General features: G+C 43.2%; 1 protein-coding gene across 4 annotated transcripts in view; it reads left to right on the top strand.

The window, feature by feature from the left end:
* The window catches only part of GRIN2B (glutamate ionotropic receptor NMDA type subunit 2B), a 265833-nt gene that overhangs the window by 83702 nt on the left and 158341 nt on the right, over window positions 1–23790 (top strand). For all 4 annotated transcript variants that reach the window (XM_021377811.1, XM_021377634.1, XM_021377554.1 and 1 more), the window contains one exon: window positions 10646–11074. In XM_021377811.1, the coding sequence (XP_021233486.1) occupies window positions 10664–11074 (411 nt within the window). In that variant the 5' untranslated portion in view covers window positions 10646–10663. The remainder of the gene's footprint in view (window positions 1–10645; window positions 11075–23790) is intronic.

Here is a 23790-nt window from a genome sequence, read left to right as displayed (position 1 = left end):
GTAAAGTTGATATTGAATATCAGGGATTTTGCTTGGAAACCATGACTATTTGTGGTATTACAGTGATTCCTTTCTCTCTGCTGCTAGCTAAACTAGGATTTATTGTCCTGAAGATCTTGGACAGACAGGTTTTAATACACTCTCTTGGGATCCTGTGGGTAATGTTGGGTATGATCTCACAAGAAGACATTACTGCCTTTGGGGAAGTGCAACAGAAAGCAATAATAATAATCTCAACTCCTGGAGCTTCTGTCACTTGAGAGCCGGAAATACTTCAAATACAGTAAATAATTAAATCTTCTGGCTCTGTGAAGCAGAGAAGGTTCATCTCCATCGTTCTGATGAGGAGAATAAGGCAAAGAGTGAAGAAGAAAACAATGGTGTTTACACTTTCAAAAAATGCTTATTGATTTTTCAGTGGTGGTGTGAAGGACTAGAACAAGGCTTCGCAACTTGTGGTTCATTCCCTCCGTGCTTTTAATATTTAAAAGCAGATACCTAACAGCGTGAATGCAAATGAGCTGAGAGCTACCACTGGTGGATCAAAAAATGTAACAGTGCTTGAAGTGAGAAACAGAATGACTGTGGTAGCCATGGAGGACAAAACATGGAGTAGAGATAAGTGATGAATGCAGAAAGCTGAATATGATGGTAGGTTAGGACATATATTGTAGACTGAAGAAGGTTTATGGGGATATTGGAATTATGGATTTTCTTTTACATTAAGCCCCTTCATGCTGTTTCAAAAGTATGAACTGATCGTAAAGCATAAGTAACTCATAGCTATACTCTTTCCATGGGGTTAACTTTTCTTTATTGATAGTATATTCTTTAACTGTGATCATTATTTAGTTTTGGTAGTTGTTTCTTCCTGATCTTTCTACCAAAGATTCTTTTTTTACTTGCTGCAAATGTATATTATACTAACTTCTGTGTAAAAAGATGTGCCCTGGGGGAGTGGGGTTGCGCTCTGAGGAAGCCAGCAGTGGGGCTGGGCTGGGAGGAGGGCATATACTGATACGTCCCTTTGTGTATCATGGGGGAATGAACTGCTAGGTGGGCTACTGGGAAAAGTGGCTTAAGCAGCCAGCATGAACGAATTTGACAGGCCGGAGAAAAGAGAAAGTGGAGAAATCTGATGGGGGAAAAAATGCATGGATGTGGCATTCAGCTCAGCCAAATCTAATCTGTTTGCTTGTGCTGGATTAGACCTTCCATCCTTATCTCTGCATCATCAACAGCCAGTGAGTAGTTGTTGTCCAGATGTGGCTTTGCCTGTATGTTTCTGTCACTACAACTCCATAGATATGATGGACTGCTGAGGATAGGGAGAGGTCAGCCGATGCTGGGTTGAGTCTCTCCAGCTGGGAAAGCTTTCTGGCTGCTATTGACTGAAGGTCTTGGTGAGACGAATCGGCCCTGACCTGTCATGGAATCGCAGGCACTGCACGGTCTGATGCACGGCACTAATGTAGTGTGAAAACATATTGTATCCAGCAGCTTGATGGGTGGTGCCTTACTTGTCTTTGAACTGAGGGAGAGAAATACAAGGAAAGGGGAGCGTATGGGGTGGGGAGAGTAAAAGAGGGAAAGAAAGAAACAAGGAAAGGAGAAGAAAAATGAGGCCACAGAAAAAAATTCCTAATTTGCAATTGTCAATTCCCCTTACATCCTGCCTTTAGTATTTATTGTAAGGATCAAGTTTTTCAAAAGGGATGAGTGAATTTTATGATACTATCAGGTTAGAGTATTCAACTCCAAGCATCTTGAATGACAGTCTTTTTTGAAGTCACTCACTGGGTTTCCCTGTTACTTCTCCTAGGTCGATTTTGTTCTATTTTCCTTAAAATAGTGATAGTAAGAACAGAAAAATCCTTTACTGAAGATCAAAGCTAGGAAAAGGAAATACATGATTTTCATAGAATCATAGAATGGCTTGATTGGAAGAGATATTAGAGATCATCCAGTTCCACGCCCCTGCCATGGGCAGGGCTGCCACCCACCAGCTCAGGCTGCTCAGGGCCCCATCCAACCTGGCCTCAAATGCCTCCAGCAATGGGGCAGCCATAGCTTCTCTGGGCAGCCTGTGCTGGTGCCTGACTGCCCTCTGAGTAAAGAATTTATTTCTAACATCTAAATTAAATCTCCCTTCATTTAGTTTAAAGTCATTCCCCATTGTCCTATCACTATCTACCCATTTAAAAAAAAAATTGAGAACAGGGTTGTCTGGGTAGTCATCCATCCTGATCAGAGACAGCTCTCAACTCCTGTTGACTTAGATTGCTGTGTCTGCCTTTTCACTCGTGCTAAAACCACCCTTGGTCCCTCTCACCTTTTGATTAATTCCCTGACTCTTCTAATGAGCAGTGCTGGCCTTCTTATGGGGTCATGTGGTGACAAACTTCGCCTCCCAAAACACTGCGTATCAGCAGTAGTTTGCAGGATGTGGCCCATCAGTGTCTGTAGTGCTATGACGTTGACCTAGACCACTTATCAGCTTCTTTGCCCCACTCAAATCTTGATGTTTTGGACACTGAGCCCTTCTTATCTGCTGTTGCTTTTTTGTTTGTGACACCTTTATGAGGGCCTGATCATGTCTCCTGAGCTCTGGCACTCTGCTTAGGGCTGTTTAAGATTTGCTGCAGAGGTGCCACAAGCACCAGAGGCAATTCAGTTTCCTAGCTTGCTTTTGCTGTGTGGTCTTCAAGGCTGAAACATGCACCCATGAAGATCCTTCTGAGGGGATGGGCCTGTTAGTTTTAAAGATTTACTCAGTGTTGTACATTATATCTGAGGAGACTGGCAACAAACTGGATGGATATATCTGAGGTGCAGATGCAATTAAAGGCTGTCTCTGTCTGGTTCAAAGGCTTTTCTTGGGATTCTGAGTGTTGTAGAAGGAATCACTTAATTTGCCTAAAAAAAAGAAGAAAAAGTCATATATTCTTCCTAAGCACGGTGTGCTAGAAGAAACCTTTCTTATTTGGCTTTTACAGTGTTTACGTGTGGCATCCAAAGAACTCAGAGTCTCTCATCAAGAGACAGTCTTGAGTAGCCCATGGGATTTCTACACTGGCAAGGTGTTTGGCAGCTGCCTGCCATGTTTCTGCTTTCTCTTCAAAGAAACGATTCAGGGATCAAATGGGTACTGAGTGCAGTGCGCGAGAGTGTATGGAATGGGAAAGTCCTTCTTTCCCATTCCATACACTAAAAAAATAAATATTATTTATAAAAATAAATAATATTTCTTTTTTTAATGATTTCTTCAAACTTTTTAAAATTCAGTGTCATAATCTGCCAATTCTCATAAAATGCAGAGTTGATCAAGGTTGAGTAGAAAGCTTCAAATTAATACAGCAAATAATCAGAAATGTGGAGGATGTGCTTCTCCAAACCTAACCAAAGTTAAAGATGTTTTTCATAGATGCTAATGGATTGGAGGTATTTAAATCCCCAGGTTTCAGAAATCTCAGTCTTTAGTGTAATCAGGTTATTAATGAGCTGCTGAATTTTGCTGGGAAGTGAAAAGTGGAAGATGAGAATTAAAGAAAGAAGGAAGGGATTGAAGCATGGATTACTAAGTTGTTCCAGTTTGATTTATCTGGCAAAAGTGGTGTTGTTCTGGGTGCAGCATTCTGCTGCCTGTTTAAACCTGGCTTCTCTTAGTCCTGCACTCTAGGTAGCAAAGCTACTTTCAACCATGCTGAAATCCTTTTGGAGGGGTATTGAGCACAGAGATGCTTCCCTTGCTTTGGATTATTTGCTCTGAGCCTGACCCTGAGTAGGGGATGTTCAAAAGTGGAATACTGTGCATGGTGAAAAGACCTTGAAAGGTTTGAAATGAAAGGAGTGTGTGCAGAGTGACAGCTGCGGTAGCTGACCCCTCCAGATGGTGGGATCTCATCTCTCTAAACTTGTCCAAACAGGGTGCTGGGGGTGAGATATTGCCCTGGGAACTGTGGCTCCGGCCTGGCTCTGTAGCAATGGCTGTGCCAAGCCTCCATGCCCTGGCATTTAGAAGTTGGCACTACACAATGCCAGACTGACCTGCTGTCTCGCTTAATGGCTTTTGTATGTCACACTGACTCCCGCCGCTCTGCACGTGTGTGCCAGCCTGGGGAAGCAGGTCAGGCTCACTCCTGCTTTCCTTGCCCTGATGCTGCCTTCCTCCTCCTTTGCTCATCCTGCTGAGGGCCCGAGGGGACTCAGTTTAGGAGTAGGGATGAACAGAGATGAAATTCTGCTGCTGCAGAGAAAAATCCCCAGGGGTGATCAGATAACCTTCTTACAAGCGTTTTCAGGGTGGAAATGGTGAGTTGAGAGGAAGAAATTGTTTAGGCTGAGTGAAGGAGATATTACTGAAGTAACAGGATAGCTGAGCAAAGGAAAAAATTAGGCTGAGTTTAGAGAAATGTTTCTAAATGTGAGCCTTGGAGGCATCTCCTAGCAGTGGTAATCCTATTGTTTGAGTTATTTCAGAGCAGGTAGTGTGATAAAGCAGGTGCTGCAGAGATCCTGAAATGACTGGGAGAAGGGCAAGACTGTTAAGCAAAGGATTTTCGTGTGTAATTTCTATGAATCACTTGGTACTGGACACAACAGAAGCTTGGAGACTGTGGCTGTAACAGCTATCCCTGTGTTATGTAAAATATGTGGGTGGAAGTAAGCGGGAAGGACGCTGGGAACTTACCTTTGGGTAAGCTTACAGTAATAAGACGCAGTTCTTCGTCTGTTGGGAGTGATTTGGGTCTAATTGATGATCAAAGTGCTCTTTGTACCACCTTAAGTGTAAAGAGAGAACTGATCTTCTCCTTTGTGTGGGATAGAAAAAAATGGGTAGTGCTTTTTTGGACCTATCATTGGATAGACCTATTGAGCAGGCAGAAGCAATCTAGCCTTTAGAGATGGGGAGGAATAAGTATGTAATATATGAGATGAATCTGATGCTGCCCTGGCTAGTGAGGAGTCTTTGCCTGTATTAATACAGAAAAGCAGGTGAAAAGATAATAAATTGTGAGTAGAAGGGAAAGAACTGAATGTACATGCCTCCTTCCTCCCATGGAAGAAAAGCTAACAGTGAGGTAATGAGAGTGCTCCAAGGGCTTTGAAGGCTCTGGTACGGGGGTGTAAGAGGCATTCTCTAAAACAAACAGAAGTTAATTTGAGAGAAAAGAAGATGCTTTTAGTTATTTGTTTATAAAAGTTATATGGAAATGCATCTGTGGGCCAGCTCAGAAATAAATAATGATACTTGTTGGAGAGGGAAGAGTTGTGAAAATCAGCAAGGAGACCTGCCCAAATGGCCTTGGAGAAATGTTTCTACCGTTGTTAAAGTTTATGCATCAGAATGAGAATAGTTAAGTTTTGAAGACTGCTTATAAAATAAATTAAACTGCATTAGTTGCCACCAAAGACTTCTAAAATGCACTGGGGGGAGCTCAGTCAGAGTCACTACAATGAAGCCTTTTGGTCCAGGTGCTGGATAGCCATCACTTTCATCACTGGGCATGGAATCTCTAATGTCTGTAGACTCTGCCATCTTCCTGCTCTGAATGTACAAATATTTTCCTGTAGTGTCATTCACACTGTTTATCAGTACCTGAGGTGTGCAGGTGCTTCCAGGACACATCCATCGTGCCCTAGATCCATCCTCATCTTGGTCTCTGTTTACGAAGTTCCAGGAACAACAGAGCCATGAGCCAGGAGAAGATTTATGAGCACTTACATCATCTACCTGATGAGCAGTAGTGTGAAGAATGGCAGCGCAAGAGCTATTAGTGTACAAGTCAGCTGCACTGAAGCTATGGTAGGAGAATGGTTAAAGCAGTGTTAGGAGGTGAGGGATGCTTCTTCAGAGGCAGACAATATGCAGCATGTCTGGAGTGGGGAGGTGGTGTTAACCATGAGAATGGAATGCTGTACTAAGTTGAAACTGAAGTTGCCTAAAATCAGGGAGTTGGAGAAACCTAGGTGTAAACTACAGTGTGATTTTTAGAGACGTAACCCCCAGCTTTTAGGAGTAACATTGTGTGGGATTTGAATCAAGCCTGCCCCTTTCTTTGCATGGGTCTTCCCGGCTCCTGCAGCTTACATGTATGGCAGGTAGTAGAAAAAGACTTAAATATGCACCAGTCATGTGCTTGTCTAGTGCAGTAACTTCCCTGCAGCACTGCTAGTGCACTGTGCTGTTCCCTGGTGGTGTGTTGGCTACCAGGCACAAAACACCTGCCAGCTTTCTGCAGTATCTCACAGCTCAGGTGGATTTCTTCCTGCCTTCAACTAAGGCTGTAAACTTGAGGGTTGATTTTTCATTCATTGTCCAGATCTTATATCCCTACACTCTCCTGATGGTGTTCAGCCTCTTGTCTCAGGTATCATCTTTGTTCTAATTAGGAAAGTTGCCTTTAAGGCAGCTTTATGTCTGAGACTGAAGCATTACAGGACTTTTGCTGGGGATGGGGTTTTGGGGTCCTGCAAATACCTTCCCAAGGGACTGTTGCACATGGCTGCCTAATTAGCTTGGCTGCAGCAGATGGAGGTACTGGCATCAGCGCACAACTGAGCTGATCCCATCTTCTACCTCAGTTTCTTTATCTCACCTAAAGATTGCCTCACTTTGCTCTACATGGTGTAGCACTTTATTTACAGTTAGCCCGGTTGAATGCACAGTGACCTATTTGTGTACTTTCCCAGAAATATCTCTAAATGCTGAGCTGTATTTTTGGCTGTGCAGCTAATAATTTTCTATTAATACTTATCTTAGATATGATCTACATAAAATGCACTGTCAAATAAGGTTCTCATGATATTTTTAAGCAGTCTAACCTTTGGTCCTGGCTAAATTCCAACTGAATACTTACTGTCTGACTACCTACATTCCTCTTGCATTTTCAATTGGAGAAGTTAGGTCTCCCTCCCTGTTTTAACAGCGATTGTGTAATATTGTTCTGCAGCATTAAGTAGATGCTGCATTCCTCTACAACGGTGGATATGTTTTATTGGTAAATAAAATAAGATTATAGAGGTATAATCATTTTACAGGCATATTTATACCTAAGTATAGATATGTCTGTAAAAGCACTTTGTCTAATATCCCTCTCACGCATTCTATACCAGAGAGAAAGGGAGAATATAATAGTGTGGAATAATGTCTTTTAAAAAAAAAAAAAAAAAAAAAAGAGAGATGATACTGGCTAAAATGGAGTTTGAGATTTACTGAATTGTTTTGAAGCACAGAAAAGTCTTCCTGACACTGCGTTGCCCCATGTCACTGTCAGGGAAGAAACCTACTAATGTAAAATACTTTGTAATGAAATACCTTGATGCATTTTAAGAGTCACTCTTGGCTGATGAAATTAGATCTGATGATTATTAAAGTTACTTGGGACAACTAGAGGTAAATTCCCTGTTTTAAAACCGCAGCTTAATCATGATCTTATGAATTTCTCCGTGTGAATTTGTAAATACTCATTGGAGGAAAAGAAAACAACAGTGCTTGCAAGGATGTCCCTACACTACCTCTGGTGTTTCCTCAGTTGGGTGTCTCAAAGTTTTCCACTTAAACACTGCAGAAGTTAACGGATAAAACTTGCTGTTGTATACAGAAACACCTTTTCACAATAGTTCTGAGGTCACTTTAGTCGTCTTATAATATCTGCACAGGTGCACCTGTGCCCTTTACTAGCATTCATTAAAAAAGGGCTCATAGTGAGAAAGACTAGAGGAGGAAAGAGAGAATGGGGTTGGTGTTGGGATGCCTTTTCCTATCTCCAACAGCCTGCACTTGCACAGTGCAACTCTGTGCTGTGAACCTGCATGTGCCTCGTGGCAATGTACTGAGTCTGAATGGCAGCCCTCAGCTAAGGGTACCACCGGGGGTTCCACCACCCTTGGTTTGGGTATGATTTGTTGATGTAATCCTGCCTTATCACATCCCTGGGTCCCATCCTACCAGGGCACCCAGCCAGGTACTGGTACCTGCTATTGCCTCAGATGGATGGTCCACATGCCAGGAACTTGTGTCTGTGTTCCTGAAACACACTGTGAGCATGACAGAGAAGTTATGTCTGAGCAAGAGGTGGAGGGAGACTTGTCTTGGATGGTTGGATAGGCACAGGTTACTTAAGCATTGCTTTAGCTGAGCCACAGCAGGGCTCAAGGCTGAGGATCCAAAGTGGAAGGAGATGCACATTGACTGTGGTGGCACTGTGACCTCTTCACATTGGTCTTTTCCTAGCCCTGGCAACTCCCTGTGTCTCCGGAGGAAGACTTCTGGCACTTTGCAGGGAACCCCTTCATCTTGTGCTGAAGAGAGAATCTGTCTGGGGGCACATCCCATGAGCCAGACATTCAATAGATTGGCACCTAAGTGCTTTTCGTGATCTGGACCTTCTTCTGCTGGCTTCTGAAAGTAGATGCTAGAGATTAATTGGCTTTGATGCAGATGAAGAGAAGAGAACGGGATTCTTGGCCAGCATTTTTCCCTATGGTAAAGGTCTATGTTTGGGTGTGAAAGCAGGCAGCTGTCATGTTTGCCTGTGTAGCTCCTGCACTGCTGCTCTCTGAGTTATGTGTTGGAAGGCCCTGAAAAGAATTCCTGGTGGGAGAGTGGCTGGGAAAAACCTACAGTCTGCTCCCTGTGTATCACAGCTAGCCATTACCTAACCAAGCGTAATATATTGTGTGAGACTATGCAGAGATCGCAGGAGACATATTTTAAAGAGAGCAAATATAGCATTAAAGTGAGTGAGCAAGAGAGTGAGAGACAGAGAGCGTACAGAGTGCATTAAAGTTAATAAAGCATTGCAGGAGTGGGGACTGCATTTCACTGTGAAGGAATCTAATTTAGTGACTCGTAATTGGAGGATAACAGTCCTGCTGGAATGAAGTTAGCTGTTCATTTTGCCAAACTCTCAAAGTCCCTTGGTTCTTGTGAGCATCTCTCAGAAAGTAGATCTGTCAGAGAGTTTAGAATCGATTGGTGCTTTGTACCCGTGGTCCCTTTCAGTCTCCTAAGTGGATTTGGTTCCTCTAGTGCATATTTAATATCTGTTTTATTCTCTGGCTATTTATCCGGTAATAGCAATGTGGGCTACATTCTCATTGCCATGCTAAGCTGAGAGAGAGCAGGTACTGAGTGTCTGTGTTCTCCTGGGCAAGGCATGATGGAGTCACATGAGCCCTTTCCCTGGGGCTGACTGGCATCACACAGGCTGTTGGGTGGACTTCCAACCTCCCCAAAGTCTTCTTGGTCTTGTCCCTGCTACTGCAGCCTTCTGTCCATTTGATAGAGAGAGGTGCGGCTGTGAAGGGCATGGAAGAGTCCAATTTCTGGGTTCCCCAAGGCTTAGACAGTCAATGGTGTAGTACTGGTGTACTTATTCTAAGTGAGCCTGGCTGTTGAAAAACAGACTTCTGGGTGTGAATAGCTAAGGGAAAGTCTTCTCTAGTTTGAAATGCCTGAAATCTGCTTGGAACAGCAAAGTGACCCTGGACAGGCAGGCTGAGCAGTGCTGCTCCCCAGAGGGGTGGTGGGTGGCCAAAGAGGTCACTATTCTGTTTTTGTCACCAGATCAGTAGGATTTTGGTAATACTTACTCCTTGTAAGTGCTGTGAGGATTAATTTGTTAGTGTTTGTAAAGTGCTTTGGAAATGTGAGGTACTATTAAAACAAGAGTGAATAAAGAGCTAGGAACAATCTTGCTCAGGCAGGAGCTGGAGAGATGACTTCATTGGACTTTTCCATTTCTACTGTTATGATTATAAAATGAAGTGGATGTGCTCAAGGAAAAGATCACTGTAACTTCCCTGGCTGTGGTAGTGGAGGATAAGCTCTGTGAGTCTTTCTGCTTCTTGGCAAAAAGTGTTGACATGGGGTTCTTGGAGGGCATGTCCTCCCAACACTTTACTGATTCATTTGTAGCTATGACCATTTGGAAATTTTGCATTCCTTGCTTTTTAAAAACAAATGGACCTTGTGTAGGTGAAAGACGTATGACTGACTGACTACTAAAGATATGGGTAGTGTGTGTCCCTTTGGTAGGAAGTCTCTCCACAGTGCATATGCAGAGTAACACCCGCCCACATCCATCCAATGGCCTTGCCCATTTGTCTTTACTCTAGAGATGCTGTGCTGAGACAGTAAAAGGGAGTCCTATTTGTCTGGTCCTTTCAGCCTCTCTGCCTATATATCCAGCAGAAGGCCAAACTGATCACAAGCATTAATAATTCCTTTGTGTTGAGGGCAAGCACTTAGACATGGGCTTGACATAAGCAATTAGTTTCACAGAGACAGCTGAACAGCTGTCAGAGGACAATTCTCAATCAGTTTTGACTTGGGTCTCAGCATGACATGGGACCTGAGATAGATGATATGATCCTGTCTTCTGCTGACAGCTATTCTCTGAATTGACTACAAACTCTGCGGTAGAGACCGGAACTTAGTATGAGCCCTTCTGACTTCAGCAGAGCCATGAACGCAATGGAAGGACTGGGCATTGGGCAAGAAGTACTGGTGGGAGGACAGTTAGTGGCTGAGGAAGATCGATAGAGTTGCCTTGAAAGCTGAGTGCATGATTGACTTGTCAATTAATCACTTTCCCTTTCTCTCACTTTCCCCCTTTCCTTTTGTTTCTTTCTTTCTCAGGGAGTGTAAGAGCTGAAGATGAGGCCCAGGGTGGAGTGCTACTCTCCAAGGTTTTGGCTGGTGCTGGCAGTCCTCGCAACAACAGGAAGCGGGACCCATGCGCAAAAAAGCCACCCAAGCATTGGCATTGCAGTCATCCTGGTGGGGACCTCAGACGAAGTGGCCATCAAAGATGCCCACGAGAAAGATGATTTCCACCACCTCTCAGTGGTGCCCCGGGTGGAGCTGGTGGCCATGAATGAGACAGATCCCAAGAGCATAATCACCCGCATCTGTGACCTCATGTCAGACCGGAAGATTCAAGGGGTGGTATTTGCTGATGACACAGACCAGGAAGCCATTGCTCAGATCCTGGACTTCATCTCTGCCCAAACCCTCACTCCCATCCTAGGCATCCATGGAGGCTCCTCTATGATCATGGCAGATAAGGTAAATTTGAATTTGCTTCAGTTGTAGGCTTGGAGATTGAAACTTAAAACAGAGAGAACTATCTTGTTCTGTGATCCTCAGGTGGAGTCTCCTGGGGCCGAAGGGCTGGGGGATTAGAGAGACTCAGATTCAAAGAGAGATTAAAAGAGCTAACTGTGTAGCACTGCCGAGGAGATCCTATTAATCATGTGGAATTATCTGCAACAGAGAAAAACCAAGGAGGGAAAGGAGCAGATAGAAGAGAGCTGCAAAAGAATGAGCTCTTTTCTTCTTCCTTAAGAAGTGTAAAGACTTTGACAATTGTGATTTTTTTTTTTTAAACAAGTTTTGTTTTTACCAGTGTTTTACCTTAGAAATGCCAAGAACGCTAGCTTGTGTTTTCCCTGAAAGGAGCTGTAGGACGCTGTGGCATTTTCAGGGACGTTTAGTACAGCTCTGACATCTTAATTGAAAAATAATTGAATCTTTAATAAAGCTATTGTCTCTCAGAAGTGTTAATCAGCTCCAGAAGTTAAATAGGTGTTAGCTAAAGCAAATAACCAGTCTGAACTGGTCCAGCTAAGCCCTTTTGTTTCCACTGTGCTTCTTTATTCCATCTCGCCACTGACATTTCATTTTTCCCTTTCCCTAGCCAATCTTCTTGGCAGTTACTGCACAAACAGGCCTTTCCACCACTGCTTTTGAATGCTGCAAGATGCAGAGAGCACCAGCTTTGGCCAGCTGGTATCTGCCAGCTTAGGGGAGCATCCTTGGGTTGCAGTTGGATCCAACAGTATCTCATTGGTGCAAGGAGCAGGGGACCCAGCAATTCATGCCTGAGTATGCATTTGGCTAGCCAGTGTGGCTGACCACAGCCCCCGAGCTGCTGTGGACTGATGGGAATATCCATGAGAAGTGGGCTGCCTTTTTCCCTGCAGACTTGGTGTGAGAAAGAGATGAGGGCAGCACCTTTATTGAGAAGAACCTCTTGACTGTGCTTTGTGCACCATACAGAAACAAACAGGGGCACAAGCAGACAGTCTTTTCCTTTTGCAGTCACTCTTCAACAAATCTGAGACATTTAACTAGGCAGAATCAGGTCTAATTGAATAAAGGGGGAGGATTAAGCTGACCACTGGCAACATTTCCTCAGAAAGAGATTTAGTGGACTGAGAAATCCAGGCATTTTCTGTTTAATTTAATTTGTAAGTAAATAACCCAGGGCAGGTTATTTTAGGTGAGTAGATGGGAATAAATTAATTACAATTTTTTTTCTTGTTCTTTGACCAAGTGTTCAGTTGCCAAATGATATGCATTTAATAGGCAGTGATATTTTCCCAAATCAGTCTTTGAACTAAAGTAGTCATTTAATGAAATAATTACAGGGTGGTTTTTTTTCCTCTTCACCCGTTACAGATGTCATTCTGCCCCATTCTACCCACAGTGAGACTTTTCTTTCTTGAGAAGAGCTCATAGAATACCCCAAGTTGGAAGGGACCCCTAAGTATTATTGAGCCCAACCCCTAGCTCCACACAGGACCACCCAAAAATCACACCTTATGTCTGAGAGCTTTGTCCAGATGCTCTTTGAACTTTGCCATGACCACTTTCCTGGGCAGCTGGGCAACAGTGCTGTATGAGGCTCTCCTGCCTCCTGCATTGCACAGTTGTTAATATCTGTGCAAACCAGGTCTGGAGCAACACTTCATTGTAAGTGTGAAACACAACATTCGCATTTTGTACCTTCTCTGAACAGGCATCAGTATTTTTGATGCCAGACCTCCTAAGTGCTGGGAAAAGGTCTCTGCGATTTTGGACTTGGCAGACCAACTTTGATTTCCAATTCCTGTAGTGTAAGTCCACCGCAGACCCATCACTTGTGGTAGGATTAGATCAGATTTACTCCGCCAAATTCAAGTGGAGATTTGGCCTATTGAACTTCACAAGGATTTTTCTTTTTACATCTCTCTCATCTCTCCTAGGGTAGGTGGCACCTCATGCGGCTGCCCTGTGTACCCCACCAGCTCACTTCTAAAGAGCCTCTTGGCATGCAGGAAGCCCACAGAGAGCATGAAGGTGGAAACATTATGAATGGAGATCTTTGTTTTATCAAGCTCCCTCTTTGTAGTTTGTCAGGCAGGAGAAGCAGGTTACGTACAAAGATCTGTGGTTTCAGAAAAGGCCAAGATTTCTTTAAACATGAATTGAAAATGCTGACCTTTAGAGCTTCTGTTTCACAGGTGCATAATGTTTAATGAGTCGTATTTGTTTGATGAATTAAATTAAAATATGGTGGAGAGTAAATACATTGATATTCTACTGAAAATGCCGAAGTCAGACTGGTAAGTTCTTAGTCTGTTTTCTACAGAGGGCCTTTACAGAAGCTTTGCTTTTACTTATCCTTAGTCACGTAGTTTTCAAATGAGTTGTGTGGCTGGGGTTTGCTCCTGCAAGCACACATTGCTTCTGTCAGCATCCCCCCAATGCCTACAGCAGTCAGCTGTGATCGAACTTGCTCAGCATTTCATGGGTTCAGACCTGCACTTACAGTTTTGTGGCATTCCCTGTGCATTTATGATCAATAACACCAGCGCAAACCCAAAGAACAGTGTAAACCACTGACACCTTAGTGTGACAGATAAGCCCTTCTTCTCTGGAAGCTGAAGCAAAAAACTCCATTGAACCACCTTCCCTGGAGGAATATGAGAAATTGTTACAGCTTCAGTGAGGGTTTGAGAACTCTGTCTGGGAGGAAATTTGGGTCCATGTGTGAAAAGAGCTTTGTAATGTACTGTGAAGCTGGTGAATTGAGACACAAAAGGGCCGGTTAAAAAAAAAAAAAAAAGCCAAAGGACAATTTTCAGCCTGAATTTACTTTCCTCCCCACTGTACACGTAGATTGAGATACTGTATAGGTTGCCCTCATCTCAGTCAGTGTGCATCTGAACATTTGGTACCTGCTAGCTAGAGGTCTAGACATTGTTGCAGTGTAGAGGGTGGTGCCACCTGAGGGTAGTTCATCCCACCCACCTCAGGGTGCCATGAAATGCTTGCGGAACAGTCCTGTATCTCCTCGCTGATCACTGAAGAAGGCTGTACCCCCATTTCATTCTGATGCCTCAAGTTAAATGCCATGAATCCTGCCCTAGGTGTAATGTAGCAGGTGCAGGTATGCTGTGGGAAAAACTGAACATCTGGGTTTCCTGATAATTTTCTTCAAATTTGTGATCTTAAACATTGCATTTGATTAGATTTTGTAGAGAATGTTGGGTTTTCCCTGATTTGCCTTGTTCCTCTGAACAAGTATATAGTCATTTGCATATGTTTTTGCCTTTTCTCTCCTTGGAGCTCATGTCTCTAATCCCACCTGTTCAGCTGTTACAAAGTGTTGCATTTAATCTCTGCCTAATTTGGCATCAGAAGAAAATGACCAGATGATGTTTGCACACTGAGATCTGGGGTTAGCTCCAGGAAATTGGTACAGCACAGACGTGCTGTGCCACACTCCAGCGCTGGAGAGACCACTTTGCTGAGAAAGTCTTGTCACCACTGGTTCAGCCCCTTTAGTTTCTGATGAGATCGTCAGCAGTGACATCAAGCAGTGGGAGCTGTAGCTGTTATTTCAATAGCCCCTGAGTTAGCTCCTCTCAGAGGAGCAAGTCCTGCAGTTGTGGAGCAGGCTGGAAGAGTGGTTGCATTGTTTCAGCTCTACAAACAGATGCCTGCTCCTTGTTTTGGTACTGACACCTTGAAAAAGGATTAGGATCATAGCATCATCTCACTGGGACCCCTGATTAAAAGGGAGTAGCGTGGATCACTGCTGATCTGTGTTGAATCTGGAATAGATGAAATGGAGAGGATAGAAATTTTCACCTTCACGAGTGCTAGGTTCTAGGGTTCTAAGTGCTTCCTCTGTTGAAGCTCTGCTCTCTTCACTTAGCCTCAATGACCTTTCTTTTTCTAGTTTTGTTCTGCCTGATCTTAAGCATTGTCCTGAGGACTGCAAAGCACTCGTGACAAGTGAGCACATCTGCTCCTATTCCAGTGTTTAAAATAATTTCTCCTTTCTCCCAATTTGTTTTGAAAGCAGAAATTCTATCCTGTCACAGTATGGAAATATGGGGTTGGTGAGGATGCTCTATGTTAGGAGACTGATGGTGGGAGGAGACCTTCAAGCCTGCAAATGCAACTTCAGTTCAGATAAGCACACAAACCAGTATCTTGTGTTTGCAGACCTGAGACTGGAAACCTGGGGTGGACTTTTTTCATTATGTTTTTAATATTACCTACTATCATTTCTGCCCAGAACTAGGAGGTAACGAAATAGTTGCAGAAAAAGAAGTAATAACAACAATGCACATTTGACTGACTGGTCTGTTTTATAACAACAGACTTTTTTTTTTTTTTTTGAATCACAGAAGAAGTCAACTTGGTGATAATGAAAGTAGAAGAGGTAAGAGCGCAGGAAGTGCCTTGGGTGCAGCTTTAAAATAACATAATGGTGCATAGGCAGCACCTAGGAAATATATTGGAAGAGGAGGGTTATTATGTTCTCCCAGCTGAAAATTCTTCTTTATCTTTGCATCCCTTGCTGTTCACACTCCAGAGCTTGTTCACGCAGAGTAGCCATACTGATGGAAATAAAATGATAGGGAAGTATTATATATAAAATAGGGCTGTGCCCATAATAAAATATGCATAAAAGCTGCATGAAACTAATCCAAAATCTAAAATCTGTATTAGTTTCCTTCTCTTTGACAGCATAGAGCTGAATTTTCTACTGTTCCCTTCAGTACCTTACATCCTGCCCGACTCTCCCCATTCCTCCTCCCTATTCACACCAAAATACAATGTCTCTTAGAATCACAGAATCATTAAGGTTGGAAAAGACCCCAAAGATCACCCAGTCTAACTGTCAGCCCATCCCTACCATGCCCACTGACCATGTCCCTCAGTGCCACATCCACACGGTTCTGGAACACCTCCAGGAATAGTGACTGAACCACCTCCCTGGGCAGCCTGTGCCAGTGCAGCACCACTCTTTCTGGGAAGAAATGTTTCCTAATATCCAAACTGGAACCTGCCCTTCTACCTTGCCAGTCCCACATTATAAAACCCTGTCCCGTTTCTCTTTGTTTTCTGAGAAGGTTAGCAAGACACATCATCTCTCTCCTTCAGTGCTGAAGTTTGATGTGATAGCTCTATGCCCTGTCCATGCATACTGCAGTGGGGAGCAAGTCCAGATGTGGAGGGCAAGTGTAAAGCAGCAGAGGTGTGAATGTAGTAAAAAGACTCTGCAGGTTCAGGGAAGTCAAAACTATTTGGATAAGCTAAGCACCTAGATATGTGCTGAAAACCAGGACAAAGTCAAAGACACTGGGACAGTGCTGCTAAAAACAGACTATCTGTAATTAAAATGAAAGCATTTTCACTCTCAGGTTTCCAAAGGTTAAATAATAGAGATGTATGGGGAATGCAAACCTCATTTTTTCAGACATAAATTTGATTCGTTTCCAGTAGACTTGACATAGAAAATTTTTAAAGTCCTTGTGTGAAAGAAATTCAGTAAAATAAAAATGGAAGTTTCCTTTGAATGGTTTCTATGAAAAAAATGAAAAAATGAAAAAGATGATTTAAGGGGAAAAAAGACATGTTTTGATCTGCAAATGTTGAAACAGCATGGTTCAGTGTTGTTAGATTTTGATTCCTTTTTCCCTCCAAAGCAAAATGATATGCAGTTCATGTAAATTCACAATGCATTTACATTTATCTTAAACTGCACTTGATGATAGTAATAGTTTAAATGTCTCTTAGACTTATCTCATGATTAGAAAAGATGAGATTTATCTTGTAAATAAATTCAGCAGTTCCCCTTCATGCTTTTAATATTTTTATTCAGGACATGATTATTACTCTTCTTTTGCTTTTGGTACTTCGTTTCCCCTTACTGCCAAAAGCAAGCTCTGAGTAACTCGCAAATAATGAACTAAATTTAATGTGTCCTCAAACTATGTCTGCTGTAAAAGCCGGGGAGGGAGGAAAAAAAGGTAGGTCAAAGATACAGAGAATAAAAGCTGGTATTGTGTGCCACTGTTGCTTTTTGTTTGAATATACACATGTAATCACAGGCCAGGTGGATCAGTAATTTGTGTTTACGTGTGTTTAATCCATCCATACAAAATGAAATTTTTCATACAAAGAAAAGTAGGTAGTGTGCTTCTGTTGAGTTTGATTAATATCTCAAACTTTCCCTCGAACAACTGTTATTGCTTTACAAATAAATTGCAGCATTAAAAATCCCTCAGATATTAGGAAACCTGGAAATGAACTGTTAAGAGCTTTAGCTTCTCCCCAGAGCCATTAAATCCGTCAGTGCTAACTCCTGTTTCCTAAACAGGAGCTCAAGTACTCTCGTTAATATTCTTTCAATGAAAGAAAAGACTTTTTAAATAAATGTATTTTCTTTCATTAAATATCATAATACAATAGCATTTTTAATTTTTAAAATTTAATTTTCTTTTTAATTTTTCAAGTTTCCCTCTACTTTCTCTTCAGGGTGATTAGGAGGAATGCCATCTGAAGGCTTTCACTTATTTGGGAGGTAGTGCTTTTGAGAGTCACAAGAAAAAAAGAATGAAGGTTTTTTTTTTTTGGGGGGGGGGTACAGGAGATTAACAAGAAAACCCACTTATTTACATATTATGTACATATTTAATGTAAACATAGCTTTCCTTCAAACATCCTCTACCTGATGCACTTAATATCTGCCCTGAGCCTTGGACACCTGAAGGCACCATCTTTGCCTGAGTGACACCAGGGCAGGGGAGAGGAAAACCTGGAGCTATTGGGGCCCATGCTTTGCCAAGGGACCTTTTGCCAAGGTGCTCTTTTGGGCAGCAGCAGTCCTAGGACACTGAATGTGAGGGAGCTTACAGGGGGCTGTAGATTACTTTCCTTTGCAGTTGTCCCAGACAACATATGTCAAACAAAGCTGAAGTCTGATTCCTTTACATCAACCTTTTGTAACTATTCATAAGCTGTTTTATTTCGGGTCATGTAATTCTTCCTGGAGGAGTACTCCGTGTTAGCTTTCTGCTGTTGTTATAGTGATCTTTTCTTTTGAGTGTCAGAAGACCTTTCCTTGCCTAGCTCTGAATGCAACCACTGCAACCTACCTGAGGGATGGAGTAGCAGAGTTAACTCCTTTCCTACTAACTTTGAAAGGTGGTGTTGGCATTGTCTCCCTGTAATAGAGTTAGCAAAATATTTGTGAGGATGATGGTTTTTTTCCTCCCAGCTTGGCCCTGACGAGTAATGGGGCTTTTATGGAAATGTCTTTTCTTGCTTGTTTCCCAACATTTGTGATGTTTGGGCAGATTTCCAAATCTGTGTGCAGTTATCTACAGAAAATCTGGGAGATTGATGAGATCTAACCTCTTTCCTTGAAATAAAAAAAGAACAAACACAAAAGTATTAAATCACTTTGTGCAATCCCCAGCCGGACAAAGAGATTAGTTTCTTCATTTAGGAGCAGGCAGTCCTTTATTACAACCCCAAGCAGTTATTTATCGCACAAAATCTAAAATAATTGCACTTAAATTTGTCCCTACCCTAAACTGGTCTCAAAATGAAATTGAAAACATTGAGTGTGAAATTGCCCAATTCTGCTGCTTCAGAACTGCATATTGTTCCCCTATAACCATGGGACAGGGAGAAACAAAGATTTTCAGAGAATCTCTTCTTCTCTTTGCCTTTTATTTGCCTCATTAACCAAATTTTGAGGGGATGGATTATGAAGGAAGTTAAGGGAATTAAATAAACACAGGCTGGAAAAAACAGGGTACAGAAAAAGATATTGTAGTGAGTCTGTTAAGGTTCTAGATGAGTCTGATACATGAAAAAAGACTGAAATAGCTATACATGCATGTTGTAGATCAGCTAAACAGTGAGTCAGGGTGTGATTTATATATGCAATGAACAGAGATAGACTAAAATTAGGGAAAATAATGCTTAAAGTTGTTGCCAGAAGGAGCAACAGGATGAACTAAGTAAAGATATAATTTGTCTGTGTATCAAGAAGAAAGTTCAGACTTTATTATTACGATGTGCTCTAGTCTCCTTAGGGGAGAGCATGAAGACAGCGTTGCTTCATCTGTTTTCAACCAAGAGTGGACTAAACGCTAGAGATTGTGTTATATGACTGGAGTGGAGGAGAAAGGGGAAGAACAAGAGCAGGAAAACTGGTGGGGCAAAAAAAGAGAAAAGGAAAAAGGGGAAGGAGTGTGTGATTGGAAAAAAAGCATATCTAAAAGACTGTTGAGGCACTTTTTCTCTCTGTACTTCGGCAATAGCTTCTAGCTGTGTATCAGTGAGGTTCATGATAATACATGTATGTTTCAGGGGAAGTGGGAGGAGGAGAAGTGAAGGAGATGGAGAGTTTAAAAGCAAGCAGGAAAAAAAAAACCACACAATGTGTGGGACTGCTCTAAGGGGTGCACTGTGGCTAGAAGAATCACACAGGTCTGCACCAGAGTCCTCATTTGCAGCTCTACTCTAAACCAGCATTCTACATGACTTTAAGAAGGTTGCTCAATTTCTGTCTACAGCAGTTTGCCCTTTTCAAGAAGACAGTAACGATGTTTTTGTCAAGTACTTTAAGCTCTACAAAAGGTAAAGGCTACCTAATTGCTAGAGAGCAATTAATGAGTTTTTCTAACTGAAGTAAATACTATGCTTGATTTGAAAATCTGAACTCCAGGAGGAGAAGCTGTAACCCCCATTAGAAGTGGCTGAATAGCTGCAGCATGCTGGAGAGCTTATTGTATGCAAGACTGATAGCACTGTCTATTGTAAGCTTGCCCAGCATTCCCCATTATAAGATCCTCTTGGGGTTTGCCTGTACCTTTGCCAGACTATGACTGCTTGAGCAAAGTTTCTGATGCCAGGTGTATGCCTCAAGCTGATTGATTTATTTCTCTATTTATTTGGAAAATAAAACAGCTCTCTTATAAACGTGGCAAAAGAAGATTCATGGTCTGTTTGTGTTGAAATTGTTGGCATGTTGTCCTACAAAAGTTCTATCTGAACACCACTGGTGTTTAGAGCAAGAGCTCAAGCCTAGAGAAGGTGTCTTCCAGGGAAGGACTTTTAATCAAAATGTGCTTTATTTCCTCAGCGTAGGTTGCCCCAAGTTTGGCCTTGTTATAAACCATGAGAAATTATGTATATGAAGCAGTCTTTTTAGATGCTTGCTTTGTATTTCTTGAAGAGATCTTGTCCTTTGAAGCTATGTCTGGACTGGGGGCTACACAGGCCGTGCTGAGGCTGAAGGTGGGTGGATCTGGCTTTCCTATAAGATCTTGTCAGGATCCAGACAGGAGAAACACCCTGTGTAGCAGGGGAAAAGGAGCAGAAACCTGACTTAATGAAGCTAATGTTTGAGGAAGAGGTGGTGAAGCTTGCACTGCTTGGATGAAGCTGTGTTTGGCATTAAGAGCTGGAGTTAGTGGTGATGAGGAAGGCCGCAAGGTTTCCCTGGAGCCGTCTCTTCTCCAAGCTAAATAAGCCCAATTCCCTCAACCTTTCTTTAGTGGAGAGGTGCTCCATCTCTCTGAGCATCTTTGCGGACCCTCTTTAACAGCTCTGCTTACTTCCTGTACTAGAGGCCCCAAGCCTGGAGGCACTGCTCCAGATGGGGCTTCGCAAGGGCAGAATAGAGGGAGCAGTCCTCTCCCTGTCTCTGCTGGTCACCGCTCTTTAGGTGCAACCCAGGATACTGTTGGCCTTCTGGGCTGCAAGCACACACTGCTGCCTCGTGTTCAGCTTTTCATTCACCAAATATTTGCTCCTCTTCCCTGTGCTGAGCCACAGAGGGAGTGAGAGAAGCCTGCAGGAGCACAGGGAGCATTGGCATCAGTGTTCCCCTTGGAAAAAGGCTGGTGGGTCTTGGAAAACACATACAAGGCTTGCTCAGCTGGGCCCCCGCTAGCCAGCACGAGACCCCCACTGGCTGCCAATGCCCTGGCTTGGGCCTGTGCAGCACTTTGTCCCCTCTCCTGCTTGCTTGCCTTACAGCTAGCTTTCAGCAAAGTGGATCTGTGTCTTTGCAGCCCTGGCTTGCTGGGGAGGTAGGTGTGGGGCTGAAGGCTGAAAAGCCATGCAGCCACATGGCCAGACAGCATGTCCTCCAGGCTGGCAGCCTTGCTGGGCCTCCAGCACCATGCCTGCCCCTTCCCCTCCTCTCCCTTCTCCTTCCCGTTCTGTCACCCACTCTTGTCTGTCACTCTCCCCGTTTCTTAATTACTGTTTGCACTGTGCTTTTAAAATGCAAAGTACGGTATAAATGTTAAGTGTTTTTATTATTGTTATTATTTCTTCTTTTCTTTTTCATTTGCATCTCTCACCCTTTATTCTCTCGCTGTTGTGGCTTCCAGAGAGAACGTGTGGGCCTACATTATTTATAACTGTGTGAGAGTAATTACAGGAATGATTTAATTACTCGGTTAATATCTTTCTTCACATCACCAGCTTGACAGGCTGGTGATCCTCTCACCGCAGACGAGCACGCAGTCTGGTGGTGCCTGCACCACGTCACAGACCAGCGGGTAAGGGAAGAAGAGCTTGGGGAATGCTCTGCAGTGGCCTTCCCCGGTGCTGGATGCTTCCCTCTGGCCACGGGCTGAGGCTGCTGAGCCCACATGAGCCTTGCTGGAATGATCCCTGGTGCCACCTCAGCTGGGGCAGCCCATGGGGGTGTGACGGCCTGACTGTGGTGAGCACTTGCTTGAGGGTTTGTTGTGCCTGACTGATAGGGGTTCACGCTTAGCAGGCTGGCTATGTGTCCGCACCTTGGCTGAAAGGGGCTAGTGAAGGGCTGGTAATGGAGGAAAGATGTCATAAATTTGTTCTTTCCACCTGTCCTAATGACGTATATAATTCTGTCCCAAATCTAAGAAGGAGTCCTCTAGTGAATTTACTACCCAATGTGTATGTGTCTAATGCTCACTCAAACACAAATCTACTTGAGCTGAAATTTCAGTGTTCAGTGGGCTGCATTAACCATCTTTTTCCATTTATCAGAGGCCACTGATCTGGGAGGCATTTCTTGTCTTAACTTCTGGTTAAGCCTTTGAAATCATGGTTTTCACATGTCCTGCATAGGACTGAGTGCAGGGTAAGATCACTATTGCCAGAAATGTTCTTCCATGCAAGTGGTTATGTGTAGTTCAGACCTATTGAAATAAATCATTTTTCCATCTGAACGGGATGGCCTCCTCCTTCTGAGATTCACCCCACAGGAAATGTTGTGATTCCACCACTTCCAGTTCACAAAGATTTGTTAGGAGCAGGGAATCTCCTGTTGCTGGCATAGCACGGATGGCAGTTAAGAGAGAAGAATATGGTATGTTCCTCCAGGGGACACACTGAGCTGATGTTTACCAATACCTTGAAGTTACCTACTCAAGGCAGTAAAAAATACGTTGTAGAACTCGGAAGAAATGTAAGGGAGATTATCTTCTTATGAAAGTACTGTATATAAAAAAAGAGGGGTCAATGGATTCTTAACAATGGAGATAGTTGTTCAGAGAGGAGAGACTCTTGTGGGATAATGGTGCATTTTTCAGATAATGGTGTATGGAGAAAGCATCTCACAAAAGTGCCTGCCTCCCGTGTCTTGAAATTGCCTGCCTCCATTTGGGCTCCTTCGCAGCCTGGGCTCTGGGCCAGGCTCAGCCTGTTCCTCAGCGCAGCAGTGCTGGGTGGGCGGTGGGGAGGTTGGGGAACAGGTGGCATTAGAGCTGGTGGAGGGGAGAGCCTTTTCCATGCAGCACTGTGTGCCAAGCTGCCAGGCATAGGACACCTGCTATCTGTATGGGCTCTGCCCACCTTCCAGGAAGCAATGGAAATTGAAGATAGGCTAAAATCTTTTGAGCACGAACGTAAGGCAGGTTAAGGCAACCCAAATTTGAAAAAACACTGAACATCTCCACCTTCTGAAAGTTGGGCATTTTACATTGTATCTCCAAATTGATATCCAGTATCCCTCATTGCTTTTTAGAATCTGTGTTGCAGACTTTTTTTTTTTTCCATCTGGCACATATAAAAATGAATGTTATGACCTGACATTGGAATATCTTGTTGGGAAGAGATAGTAAGTGTAAGGGCAATGGAAGAAGTAGTTTTCTCAGCTCCCAAATGAATGAATCCTGTTTTCAGTTGATTCTTGTCTCATGGTTAATTGATTCTTTAACTGAATTATATGCTGAGACTGTAATGTGAGCTAGCCCTTAGTAGACATCAGAGAATCCGCAGAGGAGGTAACTTGAGCTGTGTGAACTGATTTCAGAGGAGCTAAGCTAAGTGTTCACCCAGTAGTGAGGACTGGGGGAATTGAAAGGACCTCATTTTTCCACCCACCACCCTATTTCAACTTGGAAATGTCCAGTCCAGATGAGTTGGTGTGCCTGTAGAAGCTTCAGTTTTTCAGGAGTTGGCTGGTCTTCCTCCCTACCCCATTCCTCCCAGGTCCTCTGTTGCTTTTCTCCCAGTTTACCTTTTGTCTTTTATGCCTAGTGTCTGGGCAGAAAAGCTATGTATTCTGGTGTCCCAGCAGCTGTGCGTACAGGGATTGCCTACTGTAGGCATGTTGCCTGGTCAGGATGAAGTATATTTGCATGCCTATTGAACCATGGTGTGAGCCTGAGAGCGGGTGAATCATACACAATGCTGTGGGGCCA

The sequence above is a fragment of the Numida meleagris genome, chromosome 1, assembly GCF_002078875.1.
Source record: "Numida meleagris isolate 19003 breed g44 Domestic line chromosome 1, NumMel1.0, whole genome shotgun sequence".
In the NCBI taxonomy this organism is placed as follows: Eukaryota; Metazoa; Chordata; class Aves; order Galliformes; family Numididae; genus Numida; species Numida meleagris.
This window is presented reverse-complemented; position numbering and strand designations above follow the sequence as displayed.